General features: G+C 40.5%; 1 protein-coding gene across 1 annotated transcript in view; it reads right to left on the bottom strand.

Annotated features, from left to right (window-relative positions):
• Positions 1-489: 489 nt before the first annotated feature.
• Positions 490-26440, bottom strand: part of SPEF2 (sperm flagellar 2) — a 192537-nt gene continuing 166586 nt past the window's right edge. Inside the window, exons 31-37 of the mRNA XM_032135721.2 lie at positions 22525-22631; positions 21629-21811; positions 19179-19271; positions 14853-15032; positions 8044-8289; positions 7744-7866; positions 490-637 (exon numbers count right to left, since the gene is read on the bottom strand). Of these exons, the coding sequence (XP_031991612.1) occupies positions 548-637; positions 7744-7866; positions 8044-8289; positions 14853-15032; positions 19179-19271; positions 21629-21811; positions 22525-22631 (1022 nt within the window). The 3' untranslated portion in view covers positions 490-547. The remainder of the gene's footprint in view (positions 638-7743; positions 7867-8043; positions 8290-14852; positions 15033-19178; positions 19272-21628; positions 21812-22524; positions 22632-26440) is intronic.

The following is a 26440-nucleotide window of genomic DNA, read 5'->3' as shown; positions in this document are numbered from 1 at the left end:
CTTATCAAGCAAAAAGATGAAATTGTACATCTATCTATGAAGGAAATATATTCTATTAAGAAATAATTATGAATAGATGATGGGAACAAAGCTTTACTAGCAGTTCAATAATGCAGCCTTCTTCTTGGCTATTGAAATAAACCTGGAAATTTTACTGCATATGGAGCAAGAACTATAAGATGTACCTAGAAGCACTGTGCTGATGTGGAGTTTTGGGGAAATTTTCACTATATCTGCCTAATGTAGATACCTCTCATAGGGAGTTTTCATGACTTATTTATTTTTGAACATACTGTTTTGGGGTCTTCCGTTTTCAGAATCACTTCAAAATGCATTCCTGCTTACTTTGGATTTTTACTTCGGATTTTTTTCTGTCTTTATTATGAAATGTTCTCCAAGTTAAGGAAGGTTCCCTTTTCAATGCCGATAATAAACTGGTAGGGTTCATTTCTATACTTAAAATCATAACATATATGACAAACACCACTGTCACATGTAATTTTTGGAAGATTTATTGCTGAATTACAAAAATCACACCCTTTTGTCTTCATTTCTTTTCCTCTGTATGTCTTGAAGGTGATCTCTCTCCATCACTTCCTTGTACATGTTCACTCCTTTGGAGAATTATTTTAATATCCTAAGACAAAAGATTCAAAGAGAAGTTACAAATACTAATAAAGGACGATCAATACTATACTACACAAATACTAATAAATGATCACATAGTACATGGCAACCATTAAACAGTTTTTATTTCTTTTTTTCCACTGAGCAAACTTCTCCACTTAGTTTTAATCCCACCCTGAGACTTACTACTTGTACGTTTGGAAAGTTATCTAAGATCTTGGACCCTCAGTTTCCACGCCTAATAATGGAGTTGTCATATTAGGTTAATTAACATTTGTAAAAGCAGTTACACAGAACCTGGCATATAATGAATGGGCAAGTTAAAAGATTATTTCCTTATGAATGAATAAAAAAACCAGTATTCACCCTCTATGAAAGAAAATGCTAATGCTAAATTAATCATGTCTATAGATTTGTAGAATTTTAAAACAAAAGATTACTTTCCTGAAATTGTCTCATTCTTTCATTTAAAAAACATCAGGGAAAGAATGATCTGTTTTTCATTTGCTATACAGCTATCTTACATCTTAAATCACAGATATTTTAGCTATTATCACAATGTAGAAGGAGTACCAACATGTGAAAAATACAGAATTGCATTTAGGTAGCTTTTAGGTTTTTTTTTATTTCACAATTTTAGAGAAGTATTTCAACAATATTAACAATATAAGTTCCTTTTCCTCAGAGCTGAGTTTCAAAGGCTTCAGTTTGACTGTGATCATTTTAGTTGAGAAGACATGAGTTTGTTCACCATCTGTGCTGACCCTTGCCGATTGACATAGGCACTGCTTCTATCAGTCACTGTGAGGAATCACAGTGAATCATTTTCTTTAGAGATCTTGTTCCTTGAAAACACAGATCTCTAAAGCCAAAGGTCAATGCTAAGTGAACCAAGTGGAAAAGAAAAGCTGCTCCCCATTGACTTTTCTGGTCTTACCCGGTACCATTCTTCCATTTATTATTTATTTTTTTCAGAAATGGAGTTTCGCTCTGTCACCCAGGCTGAAGTGCTGCGGCATGACCATAGCTCACTGCAGCCTCAATCTCCGAGTCTCAAGAAATCCTCTCACCTCAGTTTTCTAAGTAGCTGGGACTACAGGCAGATGTCACCATGTCCAGCTAATTTTAAAATTTTTTGTAGAGAGGAGTCTTGCTCTGTTGACCAGGTTTCTCTCAAACACCCGGCCTCAAGCAATCCTCCCATCTCAGCCGCCCAAAGTGCTGGGATTACAGATGGCAACCACTGTGCCCAGCCCACTACAATTCTTAATAACATGTCTTCTTTATATAGTATGTTTATAATAACTAATGTCATTTTAATATTATCAAAAGTTAATGTGAGGATTAAGGAATAAGCTAACTTGTGAATATCAGACACTCCATAGCATGGGGAAAACGATAAGCTCCAGATATATTTAAACCAGTCTTAGCTAAATTTATAGCTGAAATCAGGGACCACAATTTTCAGTAGCAGTGAATGGACAAGAGCCTGTGAAAGCCAGAAAATGTTGGACACTGGTGCTTTGAAAACACAAAGCACTGAAGCAGCTATCATATTTTGTTATAAACATAAAGGAGAAGCTTAGAGAATATTTTAAAGTCAGGTGCCTTGAACACAAAGAGGGATGAAAGTCTCCTTCAGTTCACACTTATAATTATAGGTATGTTATCCTAATGTAATTGGGTCCTGATTCATTTGTTTATAAGATATTTTCTGGTGATATTCTGATGTTAACATTAAAAGATTTTTTGCTATCTCCCATTGAATATAAACCTCAATTATAAGGTAATATGCTTGATTTATATATTTGTTTTAAAAAATGTATAATAATTTAGCCTGCGTTCATCACAAGAAACTAAAGTTATTAAGTTTTTAGAGAAAATTGTTTATTCATTTACATTTATAAATATATATTTATCACAGGAAATTGACTTTGTTCACCAACAGCCCAGTTCCAATATCCTCAATGATCTTCTTACATTTACACAAATCATTTTCTTAATAATTTAGGAGCATTATTTGAAAATAACTTTTTTGTACAAGGCCTATGAAAGCGGAAATTAAATAAGTGACTTTAGCTGAATATCTATAATGTCCAACGCAAAATCTGGAACTTCCACATAGGTATGGACCAGAGGCTTCCTGGGACTTCAGTTCGGACCCTTTATCATCATGGCACTGCACCAGTAAAAGTCCTTCTTTTTTTCCAAAGATAAGACATGTGCATTCAAGAGATTAGATGCCGGCTCACTAGTCCACCCACATATAATTGCACATGATTCAGAATTATTTCTTGTGCACGGTAACTACTACAGACCAGCAGTAGTAGAAGTAGGTTGGTGCAAAAGTAATTGTGGTTTTTTGCCATTGAAAGTAATGGGAGGCCAGGCGCGGTGGCTCATGCCTGTAATCCCAGCACTTTGGGAGGCCGAGGTGGGCGGATCACGAGGTCAGGGGATCGAGACCATCCTGGCTAACACATTGAAAGCCCGTCTTTAATAAAAAAATATGGAGAAATTAGTCGGGCGTGGTGGCAGGCACCTGTAGTCCCAGCTATTCGGGAGGCTGAGGCAGGAGAATGGCGTGAACCCGGGAGGCGCAGCTTGCAGTGAGCCAAGATTGCACCACTGAATCCAGCACTCCAGCCCTCCAGCCTGGGCGACAGAGCGAGACTCCGTCTCAAAAAAAAAAAAAAAAAAGAAAGAAAAAGTAATGGCAAAAACTGCAACTACTTTTGCAAGAACCTAATAGTAGTAGCAGTAGTAGTAGTAGCAGTAGTAGTAGTAGTAGTAGTAGTAGTAGTAGTAGTATCTCACATATATTGAGTGCTTTCTATCTTCCAGGAACTGAGTTAAGTACTTTATATGTATTATCTCATTTAATTTGTACAAACCGCCCCATGAGGTGACTATGATAATTGGCCCTATTTTACAGATGCAGACACCAAGGCACTTTGAGGTCACTTGCCTAAGGCCACACACTTCATAGGTATTAACCCAGTCAGTGCAGCTCCAGAGCCCACTCTCATATCCAAAAGCCAGTACACCTTAAATACATTATTACAATTATGCATACTTATTTTTTTCAAATATGTATCTTAAAATGTTGTCACTTCTAAACAAGAACCTTGTAAACATAAAGCTGTTAGGCAACAACCTTCACTTCCCACTGTTTATAATAGCAAACAACATTTTAACCTGAAAAACCACACTCTAGCTTTTGCTCTTCTTATCTTGAAAGATCTTCAGATGACATCACTGTGGTTGAACTGTATTATAAAAATGTGATCTATTTACTTGTACATGGATATCTGAAGCAAAAAATGACAGGACGAGTGCAGTGGTTTGAGTCTTCAAAGATTCTTTTCTCTCCATCCCTTCATTCCTTTTGGTTCTATTTTATTTTTATTTTTTTAGCAAAAATGAGAATAGAACACCTTACTGGAAAGGGACCCTTTTTCACTGTAAATATCAGAATTTAGACTTTTCTGGACATGGGCACAACTCTTCTTGATGGACCATCATACAAATGAGTCCCACTGGTGGTAGTTTACTGGCCTCTAATTAGATTCCTTGGTGGAGTGACCAGGAAGAGGTGTGGAGGACATGAGGAGGGAGAGTTAAAGTAGATGATTCAGGTATATCTTAGAGAAGCATTCTGGCAATGAACTAACTCACTAACTAACTCTCTGCTATGAGAATGCCAGGTGCTACAGGTATTGTGAGACTGGTTAACAGAAGACAGACACCCTGCTGCTGGGTGGCTTTCAGCCAGAGGGGTACTGTGCACCAAGGAAGGCTTGGCAAGTGTGCAGGCAGAGGTGGTTTTGGAGGTCAGTGTGTCAGGATGTTCCTGGAATACAGGGGGTAGGGCCTGAAATGTTAGGTATTCTGCCACACTTGGGACAGTTATCCTCAAAGAGGAACTGTGCTGCTCCAAATGCCAATAGTACTTCAGTTAACATTGCTAGTCGCTGACACTCCTTCAGAAATGAGGGGAATGTGTAACTTAAAAGGAGTCCTCCAGCACTTTGGGAGGCTGAGGCAGGTGGATCGCCTGAGGTCAGGAGTTCAAGACCAGCCTGGTCAACATAGTGAAGACCCATGTCTACTAAAAATACAAAGAATTAGCTGGGCATGGTGGCAGGCGCCTGTCATCCCAGCTACTTGGGAGGCTGAGGCAGGAGAATCACATGAACCCAGGAGGCGGAGGTTGCAGTGAGCCCAGATGATGCCACTGCACTCCAGCCTGGGCAACAAGAGCAAAACTCTGTCTCAAAAAAATAAAGGCGGGGGGAGTCTGATGGATGACAGCTTTCCCGGGAAGTCAGAACACCTATTCAGAAAGGCTAACTCTTGAAGGCAGCCATCTGTTGGCTATTTTCTTTTCTCAAATAAAATGTCAAATAGAATCTTCTCTGCAAGTTCATCATATTTAATCACTCTGCTTAGAGTGAAGATATTTTCAAGTCATACTGATTTTGTGGGAGTTTTCTTCCCAGTATGAGAGGAAATAATTGTGGCATCATTTTTATGCTCTTACTTGTAATCAGCAATATAAAATAAGTCCTATTTTACATAATCCCAAAGGATTTTGCAAATTATTTTACCGGTTCAATGTAAGAGAGCTGTTCCCTGACACGTGGAGCAGGGAATGTAAGCTAAAATGCAGTCTAGAGAGATGGGCCTATGGAACCCACGTTGTGCAGGATGACATTATGGCACAATATCCCCAAGGAATGCTTGGGGATGAAGAAATTAGTATCATATCATGCTCTGCTCAGCAGCCTGTTCATTCTCTCCTGCTTTTCAAATGGAATTCACATTTCCCTTTGTGACATCTGAGTTCTTTGCAATCTGGCCTGATCTGACCAATTTAATGGGATCATTTTATACCTTTCCCAGGCTATTCATGGGGTGGGGCTCCTGCAGTCCTTCTTCCATGCCTTCCCCAGACCTTGCCTTCACCCAGGACTCTGCTGCCTCCCTACCCCAACAGCAAAATCCATGTAGACTTCCCTTTCCCTCTCTCCACTTTCCCAAACCTTGACCATCGTTCAAGACCCAGCTTATTCCTTCTTGGGCAGACTCCCTCCACGCTTCCAGCACAAAAATGTCATGTATTGAATTCCTATAATTTTGCACTTGGTTGGTTTAACTTATATCATTTTCTTGCAATTCCTGCATATAAAAATTATCTTGCAAAAAGGAGTTAAAATTTTTTAGACCAGTGACGAAATTATGTACTCAATTTTTTCTTTCCTATGAAAGCTTATACTACGGGTCTCAGTAGTAGGTGATCAGTATTGAATAGTACCCCTAACAGCCATCATTTCTGTAGCACTTCCCCTGTGTCAGATACCATGCTAAGTGCTTTACATGCATGACCTCACTTAATCCTCACCATCACCCTTTGAATATGAATGTCTCATCCCCATTTCACAGACGAGAAAGCCAGGATTAAGAGAAAGTTAAGGTCAGGGAGTTACTGAGGGATAGACCTGAGATTCAGTCCCATGACCTGATTCCAGAGCCTGTGTTCTTAAATGCTGTAATCATATTTCACTACTGCATAGGCTTTGTGTCTAAACAGCTGCTACCTTGTTTTATATCTATCTATATCTATATCTATATCTATATCTATATCTATATCTATATCTATCTATATATGTAAAACCCAATAGCAAAGACATGGAACCAATCCAAATGTCCATCTATGATATATAGACTGGATTAAGAAAATGTGGCACATATACACCATGGAATACTATGCAGCCATAAAAAAGGATGAGTTCATGTCCTTCGTAGGGACATGGTTGAAGCTGGAAACCATAATTCTCAGCAAACTATCACAAGGACAAAAAACCAAACACCGCATGTTCTCACTCATAGGTGGGAATTGAACAATGAGAACACTTGGACACAGGAAGGGGAACATCACACACCGGGGCCTGTCGTGGGGTGGGGGGAGTGGGGAGGGATAGCATTAGGAGATATACCTAATGTAAATGACGAGTTAATGGGTACAGCATACCAACATGGCACATGTATACATATGTAACAAACCTGCACGTTGTGCACATGTACCCTAGAACTTAAAGTATAATTAAAAAAAAAGAAATCAACTTCAGTTATACTAATACAGGCAATAAAATTAATTTTAATATTAATTAATGATTTAATATTTAAAAGGATCACCAATTTAGAACAAAAACATTTAGGCACACAGGAAGATATTTAAATCTGAATAGTTTCATTTGTGGGTATGGGACGAAAACTGCAAAATGTAACTTGTTATCATTGAGAAGTCAAGATACACAATCTACATTTTACCAAAGTGAAAGTGCTTTTATTTTCAACTCAGCAAACCCTTTGTAGTTCAATACACAACTCACAGGAGTCAAACAGGGACACTTCATGTTAAACTGGTATCTGAGAGGGATGTAGTGCTACAGTATGAAAAGGGGTTGGTGTCAGCCTCTGCCCTCCTTAGTCCCTGCTGTTAAAGGCCTGGGACTCGCCATAGTGGATGCACATTTGGCATGTGTGGTCCAGACCTGCTTGGTGGTTATGTGATTTCTGAGTTGTAGTTCTTCCTTTCTTCTGCTGAGTTTGTCCAGTTTCTCTGGGGTTGGTCCTTAGTTTCTCCGTCTTGCCTACTGTTTTCCTGACGGAAGTGGTGCCCAACCTTTTGCATACACTATCATTTCCGCTACAAAGATGATGTGTACCTTGCGTGATTAGAGTACAATGAATATGTCAGTATTTGGCTGGAGATCATGGTCTTGGTTAGTTCTCTTTGGCAGGAGCAATCTTATTCTCCAAACTCTTCAATCACAGGCTAGCATCATTATACAGCTACAGTGACAATCCTAACACTGTCACCCACCCAGCTTTAACTACCACCTATCAACTGTGCCTACTCTTGCTTCCCTTTGGGTATTTCAGGCTGGCTTTTCTGGCCTGATGTGATTACCAGCTTAGCTTCTCCAGATTCCGGCCTGGCCTGGCAGAGTGCAACTTCTTTCTCTTCCATGCCAGCTCACATTTAGAAACATCCCAGCATGCCCTGAACTGGAGCCCAACCAAATTAGAGCACTCTGGGGTAATACTCACAGGAAACTTATAGTCTGAATAATTTGAAATCAGGTCTTGAATAAAAGGATGCTTCAAGAGAACAGCAACTTCAACTGGCTCCAGGTTCTTGGCACCTAGGTCTTGAAATGTTTTTATGAAGCCCTTTAAAGAAGAAAAACATGAAGTTAATCAATCTTATAATCCAGGAGATGTTTAAAAAATGGTTGTATTTACTAAAGAGATTCTGTATAATTTCTATACAATGATATATTTTGAGAGCAGTTCCATAAAAATATGCTCAGAATTGAGGCTAACTTTTTACAAAATAACTTAACCAACCTCTGCATAAATGTTCTGTATCTTTAGGTGGCTGGCAAATCTGTTGGAGTCCTGTGCTTCACTTCCCCATCTGAACACTTTGAGTAGTGTTTCCATGGACATCTTTTCATTGTTTGCATTTTCAGGGATTTCTTCATCCTTCTGTTCCCTTTTCTCCCTGTCGTCTTTTAATTTCCTTTCTTCTCTTGCAGCATTTTCCTCAGGTTCAGGAAATTCCTCAGCTGGACTTGCATCAGTTGAGGAGGTCTGCAAAGTTAAATGAAGAGAACATGAAGTTAAACTGAAGTTTTTTCCACCAATGGAGACTTTCAGAATATACCAATTTCATAATCACACACTTTTCATGAATGACAGAGCCTACCACAAACTAGCTAACCAGTCTAGAGGAGAATACGCTAGCTGCCTTGAGAATCACAATGTCAAAATTCGAGACCAGTTTTACTTGTAGCATATAGAAGCTTGTATAGTGTGGGGTATGTCCTACACATCTTCATACATTCTTGGGCTGACTACCCTGCCAGGTACTTGTACACCTGTATATAAATATAGATATACACATGTATATAGATTTTAAAAAAGATTTGCTTTTGAAATTGATTGCAATTGAGAGGCTAAGGCAAGTCAATTGCTCTAGCTTGACAGATTCTAAGAGCTTCAGAAACATTTCTTTGCACACTGGAGGATATCCCAACTAAACACTCAGAAGACAAAATAGAAAACAAGTCCAGTATACAAAATCAGGTTGGGATTTTTACTGCTGCTCTTTGAAATTTGGCCCAAAGCCATGAACTCAGGCACTCATGAGTATGGTGAAGAGTAAATTGTTTTGATTTCTTATGTATCAAAAGCCTGAATGTATATATTCTTCTTATGTATCCTACCATTGACCCAGTAGTTACAGAACTAGGAATTGATCCTGAAGAAATATTCATTTGCACAAATATTTTTGTATATGGCTGTTCATTCGGTGTTACAGCAAAAATAGAAAACCTAAGATTCCAAAAAATGGGGGAATGATAATATAAACTGTATTTCTGCAATGTAATATTACACTGCCATGAAAAACGATGGTTTAGCAGAATTCTTAATAACACAAGAAAACACTCATGATAGAATAAGTGCAAAAAGCAAGCAGAAAACAAAGTAATACATGCAGTAGGATAGTTTGCTTATATATCTATTCTATTGATGAAAATGGAAAGCAGACACATTAAAGAGTTAACAGTGGTGACTTCTGGATAGCGGAATAGACAATTTGCTTTGTGCTTCTTACATTCTCTATAGTAAATTTGTGTGTATATGTGTGTCCATACATGTGTGTATGTATGTATGTTTCAATATTTGATAATTTGCCAAGAAAGAAAGGAGCATTTTGGCATTTTTGGCTGGCCAGATGTCACAGAACATCTGAGATCTGATCTCCTTTATTCCAAGGAAGAAACAAATGCTAATTAGGAAGGTGCCAATGCTGTAAATATTCAATTCAGTAGAAGTATCAAGTCTATAGATTGTGCAACCTCTTTCTAAATAGTCATATAAATCTCATGTATAAAAGGATTATGATGCAGCATAAAATTAAGCCTCTGGTAATCATATGTCCCTATAAGGAATTTGGAGGGACAGTGGGCAGTGTAATGAAGGCAGGTTACATTTGCTATAGCTCTGTGTGGTCACTTTGCCTTAGTTGGGTCTCTATATCCATTGTTAAGTTGGGAATTTAAGCTTGAAAAAAGAAAGAGAGAAAAAAAGACAGAGGGAATGCTCTGACAGGTGAAGATTTTGGAATCAAATATACATATTTATATAATTTTCCTCCAGGCTTTTGTCCACTTTAAACATTTGGAAATGCTACATGGCAGAAATGTAAAATCAGCTTTAGTATTTCCACCCAGGAATCTTGGGGATTATTGCATTGGCTACCCATCAGTAATTTTCCAGGGCAATGAAACAGTTAGTGTAGTGAAATGAACATAGTTGTGATGTAAAACATCTTTCTGAGTGAGTCCAGGATGAATAAATTTCTATTCAGAGTGTAGCATAGGTTCTGTGTACCCAAGATAAACATAGAACCTGTAGGCAAGCAAACGACTAGCTGCTTAGATGAGCAGATGATACTAAAATTAAGCAAAGAAGGAACCTGGCCTCTCTGTAACTATTTCCATAATTAAGGGGAGAAACTTACTTTCCAAAGGCCTGATGTAAGCTAATGGAATAAATGATTTTTTTTAAAAAAATTAAGAGGTAGCAATGTAAACATTTGAAATGTCAGAGTGAATAATCCTTAACTTATTAGTGTCAGAGGATGCTTTTTACATGTTTGCTATTTTTGCTCTCTCGGGGGTTGACATAGAATAGGCTTAGCGGCTCAGTGGGAGGGGAAGGAAGGGAGAGAGACTGAGATCAAACTGAAGAAGTTGGCATGGTCCTGCAGAGAGGGAAACGTGTGCAAGAGGAGGTGGTTCTCTCCAACAGAGTCTCTGAAAGCCGGTGATGTTGAATGTGGGCACAGGAACAAAACCAGTGAGGCCAATTTGGAGAAAAGCCAGTACTTTTGAATGAGCAATTATCAGTGGTATCAAAGCTCTACAGAAGTCACATTATTATCTAAACAGGGGAACAGATTGTGGTGCTGTCAAGCACTATGTCACACTTGGCTAACTCTCAGGACTCCCAACAAATGTGTCCCCAGAGTGCTACCTGTGTGTCTTCCTGACCATGCATTTCTATAATTCAATCGGCTCAGTCCCACATCTCGGATAGCAGCACAGAGGTTTGGTCTTGGATTAATGTGGGCAAAGCCTCAAAGAGCAGAAGAGCATAGAAATGTATGTGTTTTCTACCCCAGGGCCTCAAACGCTCCTTGCCAAGATGTTTTTACAAGACTTTTGCAATGTGAGAGATTCAAGCTCACAATTTACTAACCCCACACCACACAGGTGGCAGAACGAACCATTTTCCCAAATGTCATTTATTTAAAGATCCACCTAGACTAGGGCATTACTGATGAATGCCTCCCTTTTAACTTTCTTTTAAATTACCCAAGAAGCTGTGGCTTTAAACAGAAGGCCTGAGCCGCATTGAATAAAATCAGCATGAATAGCAGAAATAGAGTAAAGAAGAATGAAATGCTGGGGAGATTTCCAATTGTTTGTGTGGAAAGCAAAAGCAAAGATCTGATTGAATGGCTTGGGAGTGAATATGAATCTGCTGGAGGTGTTATTTCTGAGCATTATGGCTTCCTGGGACAGGGTTGCCCAGGAAACTGGAACACAGTGGAAATGGCATAGAAATGGAGTGCCACAGTTGGAGACAGTGGGATGAGGAGTGAGTGAGAATGAAGGAGGTGAGTGGCTTCTGTTTTCCAAATGCTCCTAGGGTTCACTCCAAGTCAGGAACAGGCCTGTGTGTGTGAGAGAGCCCTGTGTTCCATCCCTGGCTCCACCTCCCACCCACTAGCTTAATCTCTGCAGTGCAGTGTCCTTGGTTCAGTTCCTCCACAGTGCCCTTGGATTTTAAAGGAGCTCTTGAGAGCAGCACTCAAGGAGAGCTGCTTCCTGGGTGGGAACACTATCATATGGTGAATGCAGCACTCAGGGATGGAAGGCATTAAGCGCCTTCCTGTGCTAGCTAGCCTGGCTGCCAGCCTGGGGAGACAGCTGTCTGTTGCTATGGCAACGGCTCTAGCACAGGCTTCCTTTTTCCTGGCCTTTCCTGTTCATCTCAGCCTCCTGGACTCCGCTGTTGCCTCTGCCTGCCTGGAATGTCTGCTTTCTTCCTCTCTACCATGGAGACTAAACTCCATTCATTTCACTGTCCCTCTCTTCCTTCTTCCCTTCTTTCTTGGCCACGTTCACAAATACTAATCAAGCACTGGCTATGTGGCAGCTACTTCAGAGGACATGAAGATGGGTAACAAGGTGCCCCAAACTCAAGGCAGGAACCATTTAGCAGTAGAAATAAATAGATAAGTGGTCCCCTGCCTGAAGGCCTAGGTCTCCTTACTTCCCTCCTTTGCCCTCTATAGTCTCTCCTCAACACAGAGAGATCCTGACTTAGTGAAGCCAGGTGACTGCACCCTTCCAGTGACTTCTCATCCTGCATAGAGTTAAAGCTAAGGTCCCTGCAGTGGCCCTCAGGGTCCTCTCCCTCTCACTTCCCTTCCCTGTTACTCTCCTTCAGCCTGGTCCTCTCCAGCTTTGCTGGCTAGCCCTGGTTCTCAGAGCACACCAGTCATGGCTGCTTTTGCACTCAGTGTTGTCCTCACTTCAAGTGCTCATGCCCCAGGGACCTGCAAGCCTCTCTTCCTCACCTTCTCCAGGCCTCTGTTTATACGTGTCTTCACAGAGAGGGCTTCTCTGGCCACCCTAATGAACACTGCAACCCCCATTCCAATGCCTTTTTTTTCCCCCTGAATTCTTTTTTTCATAGAATTTATCACCATTCGATGTAGTCTCTGTTTTGCTTATTTGTTTATTGCCTGTCTTCCTCCTACCTGGAATAATTTTTGTTCACTGCCATACCCCCGAATCAAGAGTGGTCCCCAGCACAGGTAGGTGCTCAATAAATGTTTGTGGAAGCAGTGAATGTGTGTGGGTGAAGGTGCTCCGCCCTGCCAGGGAAGTTCTGGTTATAACCTGGGCCTTGCTGTGAGAGCGCTCAGTGTTGTCAGGGGATGCTTCGTGAAAGATGTGGCATTGTTGTAGGCCTTGGATAATGCGGAGGCCTCGGATCCTTTGAGATGAGATGAAGGGTATGCCAGGTGGAGAGAGTAACAAGAGTAAAGACAGAGAGGCAGGAAAGCAGAGGGCATCCACACCTCTTCTGGCTGGCAAGGCCTCACGTTAATCTGCCTTTTATCCCATGCTCCCTCCCTGTTTGGGGCATCATTCATTCTTTTCTGTATGAGTGAGGCCAATTAGAGTCCCTTCAGGAGAGCAAGTTTGGCTTCTTTTGTGTTCTTCACGGGACCGTGCAAAAAGCATAATTTACGAAGTGAATGAACTAATTAATTGATCAATTAATTAATGCAATGTTTACTGAGCTCTGTACCAGGCCTTGCCTCAACTTCAGGGATGCAGAACAAAACAGATGCCTCCTCCCCACCAAACTCCCGGTCCACAGGGTGCTTAGAGTCTAGAGAGAAGCAGATCTCAAGGAAGTCATTGCCAGGTGAGGAGTATCTCTTAGGGGAAGCAGGGTGCACCATGGGAACATATAGCAGCGGGTCTGACATCATTTGAGGTGAGGGAAGACAGACATTAATGAGACCTCACAGCACGCTGTGATCTGGGCTTAGATCATAGATCCAGAGTTAGTTTAGGGGACTCCCATTTACAGAGAGATATAGAAACATCTCTGGGAAAGTGGCAAATGCAGTGCCCGTGAACGCACATCATACCTAACTCCTCACTTATTTGGGAATTTTTTATTTATTTTATTTTTTTGAGATGGAGTCTTGCCCTGTCACCGAGGCTGGAGAGCAGTGGTGCGATCTTGGCTCACTGCAACCTCTGCCTCCCAGGTTCAAGTAATTCTCCAGTCTCAGTCTCCTGAGTAGCTGGGACTACACGCACACACCACCACACCCAACTAATTGTTGTATTTTCAGTAGAGATGGGGTTTCACCATATTGGTCAGGCTGGTCTAGAACTCCTGACCTCAGGTGAGCCACCCACCTTGGCCTCCAAAAGTGCTGGGATTACAGGTGGGAGCCACCACAGCCAGCCCCTTATTTGGGAAACTGTTAAACTGAGCTTCTACTGTCAAAGGCGGCAGCATTCTTGAATGGAAATACACACTCTTGGCTGAACTTTCTGCCACTGTGTGTTGAACCAGTTTTTACAGAACACTGGTTTGAAGAGTTGTTAGCTCATTAGATATGTATCTGGCCTCACTCTGGCTCTAGTGGAATGGGAAGGAGATCTTTCTGTCCACATGCTCAGGGCCAAACTTTAGAGTGGCATTTAAGAGTTTATCTCTTCCCTCCCATGAATGCAGTTACAGGAACCTCCCATTCCTTTCAGACTACTTCTACTTTAACAAGTATATGTGAAAAGGATGGAAGTGTGTCTGGAACATCTGAGGAGTCTGGACTGGTCAGCAATATTTTCCCCTCTGTTTCTACAAAGGAAAAACAGAACCAAGCATCCCATCAGATGGAGCCACTGTTCCGGCCCCCAAAGAACAGAACCAAAAGCCATGCCAAGAACAAACGGGCACCTAGGGAGCACGTTACCTAGCACCCTGCTGGAGACTATCCCATCCCAAAAGCCAGGGAATGCCAATGCCTGAGAGAGCTCAAGGGGAAGGTGAGGTGGCATCTTAATCAGATACTAAGCTTCTTTGTCCTTGGACACAGGTGATATGAAATGCAGGTTCCCAGTGGCCGGGCTTTGGCCTGAAACACTACCAAGCCACATATACGTGGTGTGCATGTAGACCTGAACTTGTTTCATCTGCAGTTTCTACACAGAATCCCAAATGGATTGGGTTGATACCCATTTCTGTTTCATTTATCAAGATCAGCACTCATGCCAAATAAAGGCCGTCCTTTACAGAGTAAAGTTTGATTCCACCAAGACACTTTGAATAAATCTTGACTTTACTACAAAAATGTTTGATGGCAGTTGGGTCCCCAGGTCTTAATCCAATTGAGTAAGGCTTTGTTGAAGACCTAGTGTGTGTAAAGCATCATATTATACACCTAGGAAAATACGGAGATGAAAAGAACAGAGTCTTTGTTGTTAGTTTAGGATCTTCAGGCATCCCCTTCAGACTCTATAGTTAGTCTATTTTTGGAATGCAATTACCTTTTCTGCACTTGGAATGGAAGCTTTGACTTGTTGGAAGACATGAGTTCCAACAGCCACACTGAGGGCCCTGTAGACTCCTTCCATGGTGTCTGGGTGGCAAGCAAAGTAAAGCAGCATCTGTGTGTAGTCAAGCTGAGGTGGATCCTTCTCATAGTCAGCAAATAGCCTAAAGAAAAACTGCACACAAAAAGAATTCCAAAGATAAAATGGGGCATTCTTGTAGTGAGTAGTTAGTCATGGCAATGAAGAATCCCCCCAGGAGCTTTGGAATAAGGTTGCCCTCTGAGGATTGAATTAGTAAAGCTAACATATAATGAATTGTATGAACTGAATAATGTTAAGAAAAAAGCAGTAAAAGTGGGGCCCTGAAATATCATAAAAGAAATATTGTGCTAATTAATGCTACTAACATATTTAGGAAATAATGTACTAATTAAGGGTAGTGGGGGGCTGCACATTAAATAGGAAAAGAGAGCCACAAGCACAAGGACCCATCTATCTGTCCTCAGCATTCTCCGGACAAACTAGGCCCTGGTCCTAAATATGAGGCTTCTGGTCCATCGGTCTCTGTGCGGAGTGAAAGGAGGGAAAGAAAATGATGCCTAAAGTCACTGGGATTCTAGCCATTAAAAAGTCTTTAAACTGGTTCACCTGCTCTGGACTTCATACTCAAGCTACTGACCCTAGTTGACTTCACATCCAGGCAGAGAGTATATTAAACACCAAATATCAAATCAGCAATTTTGTCACTCTGAATGCCTGAGCTGACATTGACACAGTGTCTCGTGCATTTGGCAGCATGAGGAGTTAGTGCCTGGGAGTCAAATATCCTCTGGGGCCTCCAAAGCAGAGGCCCAAGCCCTGGAGCACACAGGCCACACCTAGGCACATAAGCAGCCCTGTCTGGGGAGACTGCTACCTTCTAGCTTTTCTCAAATGTGTATTTATGACCCGGAGAACCTTTTCAAAATGTGAATTCTGGTTAAGTATATGGTGCTGGACCTTCTAAGGTTCTGCATGCCTAGCAAGGTTCCAGGTACTTCTAATGTTGCTGGTTCTGGCCCATACTTTAAGAAGCAAGTTCCTAGAGTCAGAGGGTATTTCCACCATGTTATTTGTTACCAAAAACCCTTACAACTATGAACAGGTTTAACTAGGCATAAATGAAGATAACAGGTGGAAAAATAATTTCTGATATTTGGAAAATCCAACAAAAATTTAAATAATGTCTCAAAGAAATGAGAGAGGCCAGGCGTGGTGGCTTATGTCTGTAATCCCAGCACTTTGGGTGGCCGAATGGGCAGATCACTTGCAGCCAGGAGTTGGAGACCACTCTGGCCAACATAGCAAAACCCCATCTCTACTAAAAGTACAAAAATTAGTCGGGTCTGGTGGCGGGCGCCTGTAATCCCAGCTGCTTGAGAGGCTGAGGCAGGAGAATTGCTTGAACCCGGGAGGCGGAGGTTGCAGTGAGCTGAGATTGTGCCACTGCACTCCAGCCTGAAAAAAAAGAAGAAGATAAAAGAATAAATAAGTAAACTATGTAGTGATTATGAAAACACAGAAAAAAGAGCAGGTCAAGGAAAGGGGAATTGAGAGTGAGGAGTGGAGAGGGAGCTAGACAGCAAGATTGAGATGAAGTTTGACCAGTGATGTGGAGGAGGGCAGGGAGTTAGCTGGGGAAGACATCCAGGTGAAGAGCATGACAGACAAAGGGGCTGCTGAGGCTGAACTCCCAAGGTGGGGGCAGGCCTTGCATGTTTGATCAACAATGAGCAGGTCAGTGTGGCTGAGCAGAATTGGCAAAGGGAGCATGGCAGGAGGCAAAATGAAAGAGGCAACAGGATCAGAATACACAATGCCTGGTTGGACACTTAAGGATTTGGGCCTTTCCTCGGAGTAAAACACAGAGCCACGGAAGTTTTGAGCGGGGGCTGCTGTTATTTGATCTGCAAGCTGGGTGAAGATGAAGCATAATCAGGGAGACCTATCATGAGGCCGTTGCAGCCATCTAGGTGAAGCTGATTGTGGCTTGTTCCAGGTGACAGCAATAGGGCTGGGAAGAAGTGGTCTCATTCGGGATTTATGCGTTTTGAAGACAGAACTCTCAGGATTTCCTAAGGTATTGGATGTGGAGTTTGAGAGAAGAGAGGAACTGGGGATGACTCCTGGGTTTTTGACCTGAGCAACTGGAAGGATAGGGTTGCCACTGACTGAAATGGCAAGAGGTTACGGAGGGTCTGGAGGTGCAGATCTGTGCAAGCTTCCACAGCAAGTCCTGGCAGCGCTGGGAGCAGAGCCAGGGCTTCTGGCCTCCAGGATTTCTAATGTGTCCATTTCTCCCCAATTTGGTATTTCTTATTCTAATTACAGCCAAATAAGTAAACAAACATCTTTTGTTGTTTGACGTTTTATCTTTGCCCACCTTTCTTTAGCAGGTTAACCATTAACCACTGTTTAACCATGTATAGTTAACCTGTTTTGCTTGTTGACTAACACTTACATAGGACTTATTATGTGCCAATCGCTGTTCCAAGAGTACCACACACATGAACTCCCTCTGCACAACAGCCCCACCAGAGAGGGATAAGAAATCAAGGCGCAGAGAGGTTGGGTAATGCCATGGATACCTCACAGCTTGTAGACAGCGAAATCTATGCTTTTATCCCAGTGTAAGAACATTGAGATTTATGTAACTTCTGAGCATTGAGTCTCAGAGACACCCACGGGGAGGATGGAAAACACTACTCCTTTCACCTTTTCTGTCGTATGGACATCACACACACACACACACACACACACACACACACACACCCGTCAGCCATCTTTGTTCCATAACAACACGTTTTGCTCAGTCTCCACAGTCCTGCCTCTGCTGCTGACTTTGTTCCTTTCCTCCCTGTAATCTTCCAGCAGCAGGTGGGAGCCACCTGCTCCAAAAGTACTAAAAGGTCCTTTTCTGTTTTGCTGCCAAGTGAGCAGCTCAAAGATTCTGCCTTTGACTGACATTTCTAAAAACTACTGGCTGAAAATGAAAGTACTTTTCACTTGGCATAATATTCAAACTGCCAGTTGCTTCCAACTAATGAAGAACCTGTTTATGTTGATGGCAGATTTATGCATAAAAGCATATACAGACCATTCCAAAACGCTCCAGGATAATTGGTTTTCAGTCCCCCAGTTTCACATTAAAAACAACAACACACAAAATACTGCCCCTGCAACTGCCAACATTATATCTTGGACTTTTGGGTAACTCTCTGACCCTTTCTCTTACCTGCTCTCCTGCTAGCATCTAGCAGAGGTGCTCAAAAAATATGCATCCAATTGAAGGAAATTGCTCCATTTAAGGCTGCAACTGGAATCTTGCTCAATTTTGTACTGCAATTTGGAACTAATGGCTGGCTAGAAATTGAACAATCTATACATTATACAGAGTTCACTGTGATGTCTAAATCTACCATTCAGTTTTTTCATGTCTTACTGAGGTCAGAGTAGCATTGAGATTTTTTTTTTTTTTTTTGAGATCAAGTCTCGCTCTTTTGCCCAGGCCTGACTGCAGTGGCGCTATCTCGGCTCACTGCAAGCTCCGCCTCCCAGGTTCACGCTATTCTCCTGCCTCAGCCTCCCGAGTAGCTGGGACTACGGGCGCAGTGGCTAATTTTTTTGTATTTTTAGTAGAGACAGGGTTTCACCGTGTTAGCCAGGATGGCCTTGATCCCCTGACCTCGTGATCCACCCGCCTCAGCCTCCCAAAGTGCTGGGATTACAGGCGTGAGCCACCGCACCCGGCCGCACTGAGATTTTTAAGGTCTGGGTTTTCACTGTGGCCTCAGAAATAGAGGCTCATAAGATGCTATTATTGAGGATAATAATAATATTGAGAGCAGCAAGCTGTGATGGGCTATGGGCAATGCTGTAGGCAAACCCTTGCTGTATTAGTCAAAATCAACGAGAAATGGACATTGGTAAAATGACAAATTTTATCTTAAGCTTTTAGAATTGGAAGGAAGCTTAGAGACAAATGTGTTAAAACTTAGCTTATTTGACAGACGAGGAAGGTGAATTCTGAGAGGCCATGGAATCGTCCATGATCACATAGAGAGTTAACAGTAAGGCTCTGAGATTCCGGCCCCTGCCTCCTCCCCAGAGCTTCTCTACACTGCCTCCTTGGTGAGCTAACTAAGGTCTGCACTTTGGAGAGACAGCAGAGGAACTGAGGGGCAGGGGTGCAGTCCACAGCCAAGTTACACAAGTGGAAGAAAACACAAAGAAAACGATTAGTGCTACAAAGCCACATGTTTTAAAGATCTCTGTCATTACCTCTATAAGATGCCCCTGCCTATTAAATGGCAGGGGTTCAAGAGGATTTTCTGGAATTTTTATATCTTCATCTCCTGTAAACCACAGACCAGCCTACATAAAAAATAAAAATGAAAATTATTAAAGTATGTATTTTGCTGAGATGTTCCTCTAAAAGCCACAGAGACTGAGCCAATCTTGTCTCTAGAGCAGTTGTCTCCCAAGTACGATGCAGAAACCACAGGGGTGTAGGAGAAAATACTAGAACTTCCATTTACATTTCTTTTTATCTCATTCTTATGTAATTTTTATTTTTACATCTTTGATAATGTTCATAATGTATTAGTGCTGTAGTATATGTCTATATTTTATAAATAAGTATCCATAGATTACGAGCGCTGGCTATTTTTAATGACTGGATCCTGCGATGACGCTTGGAGGCTGCTACCCTGTATTAATCTTGCATTAGTCATATTTTGGAGGAGTCTGTGCCCCCATTAAAAATAGCTCATATTCCTTATGTCCTGTTCATGTCCTATCTGTTTGTGGAGACTTGCATGATGCTGGTATACACTGCTAGTTTTAGAAAACTCTTTGTTTTCTGAATGACTGACTCAAGATCTCGGTGACCTCTTGTTCATGACGTCCCTCTGTCTCAGTCTATAACTGACACCAATTAGAACTTCATTTCTGCAATGCAAGCATACTTTACTATCCTAATGGGGCGTTTTTGACAAATCTTATAAAATTTTGACCTAAAGTTATTTTGATTTTTCCACTGAAACAACATTGTGGGGGGAGGGGCAATGAGCTGGCAAGTGCTGACGATCTGTGAAAGGCATGCAGGCTGGTCAAGTGGGCCTTTCCAAATGCAGGTTTCAGAGGAGGGGGACCTGAGGGCGGAAGGGGAGAGGGCAGAGCTCAGAAAACACCTGTTCCTAAAACATAGGTAGTGTTCAAAGAAGTATTGCTGAGTTTCTCTTAAACACAGCATCCAACTTTCTCTAAGAAACTCACACCTTTGGTAAAATAGTTTTCTGGTTTTAGCTCAGCACTTTGGTGAAAATTGCCAACACCCTTTGTTCTTCTCATGTTTGTGCAAAAGGATGTTCAAATTGATATCCTATGTTAATTGCCACATACAATAAATAGCGAAGGTCAGTAATTTTATGAGTGCGCATTTTAAAAAATCTTAAGACAGCTATGGAAACAGAGTAAGTTTTGCTCTGCTGCTTTTGCTTTCAAACAAAACCACCTTAACAAATTGTAAATCTACTTGGAAAATAAATGTAGCAGAGCTCGAATAACCAAACACCTGTCTTGATCAGCCCTGAAAGAGGCTTGTCATAGTTTGTGTTTTTCCTTCTGGCTCAACTCTATGAACCTGGAAACCTCAGAGCTCTCTCTCAAAAAAAGAGGTCATGCATTAAGGAAGAAAAGGGAAGCAGGAAGGGATATGATTGGTGAAATACATGTGAGATGTAGGCACCTGGCGAATATTACTCTGTTTCAAAGTTAGCTCCTTCTGAAAGTTTCTCTCTTTCATGTCTACCAGCAATGTGAAATGGTGAGCAATATAATGACATTAATCAAGTAAGTAATTCAGGCCCCTCTCAGTTATGAAATTTTATTTTTACTCTTGTCTTACTCAAACTTCTCAAAAATCAGTTGACTTTTCTTGTTCTCACTTCCTAAAGACCCATTCATTTCCTCAACCCTCTGCCATCTAACTTCTGTACTTATTATTCCACCAGAATTTCTCTAGCACAGGTTACCAGTTACATGCCACCTGCCACGTCCAATGGCCAAATATTACACACTCTACTGGGTTATCCATCACTTTCCTTGAGTGATCTCAGACATTCATAAATTCAATAACCACTTACATGATATTGACTCATGATCCCTTCTGTATGGGCCATATTAGATTGGACATTTCTCTCTTCATTTCCCACAGATATTTCAAACTCAACTTCTCAAAAATAATCTCATTATTCATCACCCTTTCACCCCAAAGAAAAAAAAAGCCTGCTCCTTTCCCTGTGTGTGTACGTGTTTTTTGTTGTTGTTGTTTTTGTTTTTTTTTTTAATCACTGTTCTTTCTACTCCGGGAGCTTAGAGTATTGGACATTGAACCTAATAAAAGTTTTGCAGATGATTCTAATGTACAGCCAAGGATAAGAACCACTGGTTAGGAACTCAGGAGAAGAACAATAAAGTTTATGTAACTGTTTTCAGAACCCTTTGTTCTCCTGGAAGTTCTGACTTTTTCAGATCTTTTCCCTGGGGATGGAAGCCAGGCTTCTGCCTGGGGCTTTGACACTGCCTGTGCTGCCTCTGGGTGCCTAGACATGGGGAGCTGAGAAGCAATGCACTGGCCTGAGACCTGGCAATGTAACATCAGTGAGTAATTCACTTCTTAGGTCACAAGTGTTCTGGTGTTATCAATGCCATCAGGTGCTGGTAACAACCTGCATATACTGCTCGAAAGTGATGGTGCCCAACTGCTCCTTATCCACAGCCTTGAACTTCTGAAGGGTCTCAAGGAGCTCCTTCTCCAACGGAATGGGCCAAGGCATTGAGGTTACTAACAGGAACTTCCGCCAGTCCACGAACTCAGAGTTGACTGTTAATAAAGACGTTAATTCCTGTAACTAGAAGAAAACAGGAAATATCTTTGGAATATCTACATGAATCTATCTTGATGCTCTACTTGCTCATATTTTCATAGTGAGAGTTTCCCATGAAAGAAGTGAGACTTTTCACTGGCACATAGAATCAGTTCTGACTTTTGTTTCCTTTATTCTACCAACCAATCCACACCAGACAGCACCTAGAAAGTGTTCCGTTTTTTGCTTCCTTGACATTTGTGATTTTTGCTTACCATTATACCATCAATTACACACATCGCTCCAGTTAACTTTGTACCTTTCCAACAGAGGAGAGACAAAAATTATAGCTGTGCCTGTGCAAGGGCTTTGTGGCCCATGGGGGAATGCTCTTTAAGCATTTTGTTTTCTGAACATTCTTAAGGAAAAGGTTATGATGAAAAGCAAGAACAACCAGAATTATCTACTAGTACTAGTTAGGATCATTCCATTTGGTAGTTTTAGATAGAAACTCACTGGTTGAACATCACAGTCTCTATAATATTTCACTGACATATCATCACTTATTCTTCAAATACTGAGCATATGCATACTATATGTTTTAATTGGAAGTTCATTCATTTTTCATTCACTCAGATTTCATTGATTGCCTACTAAATGTCAGACACTATGCAAGTACTCGTTATTTTAGAACTATTAAAGCATTGATCAAATAAGAATGCTTAAAGCTTTAAAACTCAAACAACATGGAAGCTTACTTCAGGTTGGGTAAGGTGCATCCAACTACTAGGAAAGTTGTTTGTGCCAAGGTTCAGGGTCACCAAATCGATCAGAATGTCAGTAAATGCTTTATTTCCTATTATGCCTATAATACAATGAAAAATATTTTGTCACTTGGTTTAGGTGATGGTTTTTCTCTTCTTTTGTTAAAATAGAAGTAATGAGTATTTGAAAAATCTCTTTATTCATATTATATAAAATGGTAAGTTTTAAAGAAACAGAAGACATTTTGGAAATATAATGACTCTCATTATTGTTTCTCAACTAAGTCAAAATGCCTTTTTTGACTTAGTAATAATTAAATCCAGATTGGGTAAAATTATAAAACTGTATACTTTTTAGAGTCTTCTTTGACCTTTCACTCAGAATAGACTGAATTTTTTAAAAAATATATATGATTTTAAGGTTTCTTCCATGCAGTAGGGCACAAGAGTAAAATATTTTGGCAAATATTAGATAAAAGTGTTCCAAATGCATGCAGATCACCACTACAATCAAAGTAATACATTTATCCACATCTTGCCCTTTGGATCAGACCATATTTGCTTTTGTAAATTAGAGAAATTTGAATTGTTAAATTACTAGATTGAAAGTGCTAATTTAGTCACCTAATTGGCTCAGTATTCCTAAGTATTTCATGAAAGACTACTAACCTTTTAAATTCTTTGCTCTTATGAACCTACTTAACTCAATTTAAAAGAGATGTCTACCTTGTTTTTCACTTCAAATTGCATGCACATGCATTAAGAAAGAAATAAGAAAACAAAATAGATGAATCTGCTTTAAAAAAAAAATGTCTGGCTAACCAACACAAAGAGGTACCTTCTAGAACAAGGAGAGACTCCTAATGTGTATCCAGGGATCTTTCAGGTTCGGAGTACATAGCTATTCTTTGTTTTAGGAATAAAAAGAATGAAACATAGACACACTATCCCAAGGTTTTCTTTTTACATCTAAGTTTTTAGCATTTCTAAAAGTCCACATGAATTTTATCATTTCCTTTAACCTCCAGGGAAATGGCAATAATCCTTCTAAAATCTCAGTGCTTCGAAACAAATACACAATTTTGAGATGTGGAAGGTAATTTTCCGGGTAGCAAGAGTGAAACCTTTCTTCTTTGATATAATTGGCCATCCAGCGGGCTGTTCAGAAATACATTCTGTATCCTTTTTCATCAAACCTGAGTATCCAGTTTTATAGACATGAGAACATTTTCCCAGATAGCAGAATTTTCAGTGAACTGAGGTTTATAAGATCCTATGTGGGTTTTTAGCTAAGTCAGACATAAATCAGTCATGTTCTTCAAGCTACAGCCATAAATATAATCTATTGAAACCATAAAGAAGCTCAAAGTATTTAAAAAATCTTGTAAGCTGCAATACATTTCCGCAATCTCTAATGGATACGGTGCAAAACAAAGTGTTACAAGACAGTACTTACAGTTTACATAAGAATTGTTTACCTGAGGATTTAGCATGAAATGTGAAAACTGTTTTAATATTTGCCTTTGTTACTTAAATGGCCAAAGCATGTAGTGATATGGTTGCAGTAACATAATTACATAAACTTACAAATTTTGTTCACAGATGAAAAGAGAAGCTCTCTTTCAATTTGGCTCTAAGTTAATTACCTAATGCAACTATCACTTAGAATTATCGAGGAAAAATAATGAATTGTATGCCAGGCCTAAGGGAACTCAGACTGTAGTCATAGTCTGGTCACCCTTAGGGATAACTCTCAAAAAAATGACATCAAAATAACACCATTGTGTAGAAGCATACAGCTCCACCAAAAGAGTGTGAAAGAACACATGAATACATAAGTGAAGTTAGAAAACTATAGAAGAAACAATCTTGGGGTTTTTACTCTGTATGTTTGGAAGAGGCCAAATGCCTTTTGTTTGATGTGAAGACAAGTTACTGTTTTACTTTTAAATTTCAGGCTTCTGGAAACCATTTATTTTATTTTTTTTTTACTATGCAAAAGAGCTACATTGCTAAGCAACAACAATGTCAATATTTGCATATTGCTAATCACTTTCATAATGGATTCCTGAGTTTGATGAGCAATCTGAATTAGGTCTTGTGTCACCAGTTGAAGACGGTGTTCTTGTATTCCATAAATGGATAGCTTTCCTAGGGTCAAAGTTATTAATGTCTGGAGAATTCAACTGAATAATTAGGACATCCGTCATACTTTCAGCCTTGATTTTTGCATGCATATGTGACTTGGTCGATTTCATCTGAGCAAAGCCACGTTCTGCTTCAGCTGAACTTGCAGGAAGGGTCAACACTAGGTCGACTAGTGTCAGGATATTTGGATACTTGTGTAAGTAAATGGAATTCACAAAATCCCAGGTCAATTTTCGAATGTTCTGAAATCTAGGAGGGAGGAGAAGAAATGTAAAAGATTGAGACTTCCAAGTTTTACCCAAACATTTATAAGTATCAGCCACTTTGCTCAGCTTGCTTTCTTGCTTACGTGGCATAAATCTCTAATTTCAACATGCTCCATTCAGTATCCACTTCACTAAGTTTCACATTGGCAGCTTCTAATACTGGTTCATAATGTGCAGTCAGGATGGATACCTCTTTTTCTCCAAATTCTATAATCAAGATACCAAAAATAGTCACATATATAAAAGAAACTCACACAGACCATCGGAGAATAATAGGTTCAAAGTCAGCGCGTATAGATTACCTTGATTTATCTTTGTGGGCCACAATTTAAAACTTCCAATCATGGTAGCCCTCACCACATTTTGGCTGGCATCTCTGAAACAGCCTTGAAGCCTCTTGATAAGATGTGTTAAAACAATGTTTCTCACAGCAGAAATGTTTTCTTTCCCTCTGAGGCAGTTACCATGAAAGCATGTGGCTGAATCCACCATGCGTTCTTTTGGCCCTAGTCTGGGGAGAAAAGAAATCACCCAAATAACAATTAACAAATTAAATGAAGAAACATCTGGCAGATAATTTCACAAGTCAAACTGTCTAGTTTGACAGATCTTAGATCATCCCAACCTCTCACCTTGTTTGATACATTTGGAGCATTTCCAGCGTTGACTCTAAAGTGGCAAATATGTCAGCAATTGAGGAATTTCTATTCTTACTGACACAGGACAGAATGCTAAGGACATTAATGACATCCAACAAGAAGTGGGCAAATTTAACAATATCAGCTTGGAGAAGGGACTCCAGAAGTTCTTTGGGTTTCTTTTGACTGGTGTCACTTTTGCCTCTGCCTGCCTGTAACACAGGTTGGGAACAACATGGTGGTTATCTTTCCCAAAATTATTATTCCAAGGAGCTCAAGGAAAGCATTTTCTATGATTCTAAAAAAGTCAAATAATATGGTATTTCAAAATTACTTACTGAGTGCAGTTGCTGAACAATTGCAGGATATCCCTTGAGAAAGTTCCGGAGGGCTGCCTGTAATCCATGAAGCCACTTCCTATCTCCTATTTGAGAAGGCATCACAGGTCGAAGGTGAAGGCCTTTGAAAGCAGTTATCAGAGCACTCTTATGAAGAGGAGAATTGTGATAAAAGTGATAAATGCCGTGAAGGAGGTCTTTGACATCATTGTACAGAGGAATGTTCTGGAACACCGCTTTGTAATATAGTTCAAGGTGATGTGCAAAGCAATATATAGTTTGTACACATGGTTGTATTTCTCTTAATTGCAGGGCCACCTCGTTGTTCTCTCCCTCTATGCCATGGGTACCATCACTTCCAAAACCAACCAGCTTCTTTGCCCAGTCTTGGCTCGACAGTCTAAGTTGAAGATTTATCTCTAGAGTTTTCTCAATGGCATTTTTTATTGCCAGAGGATCATTTCTTTCTACTGTCTGTACCCCAACAATTTGACAGTGCACCTTTCCTGCATGCGCAAAC

The sequence above is a fragment of the Hylobates moloch genome, unplaced genomic scaffold (genome assembly GCF_009828535.3).
Source record: "Hylobates moloch isolate HMO894 unplaced genomic scaffold, HMol_V3 SCAFFOLD_17, whole genome shotgun sequence".
Lineage (NCBI taxonomy): Eukaryota > Metazoa > Chordata > Mammalia > Primates > Hylobatidae > Hylobates > Hylobates moloch.
The sequence above is the reverse complement of the archived record's forward strand: the minus strand, read 5'-3'. Positions and strand labels throughout refer to the sequence as shown.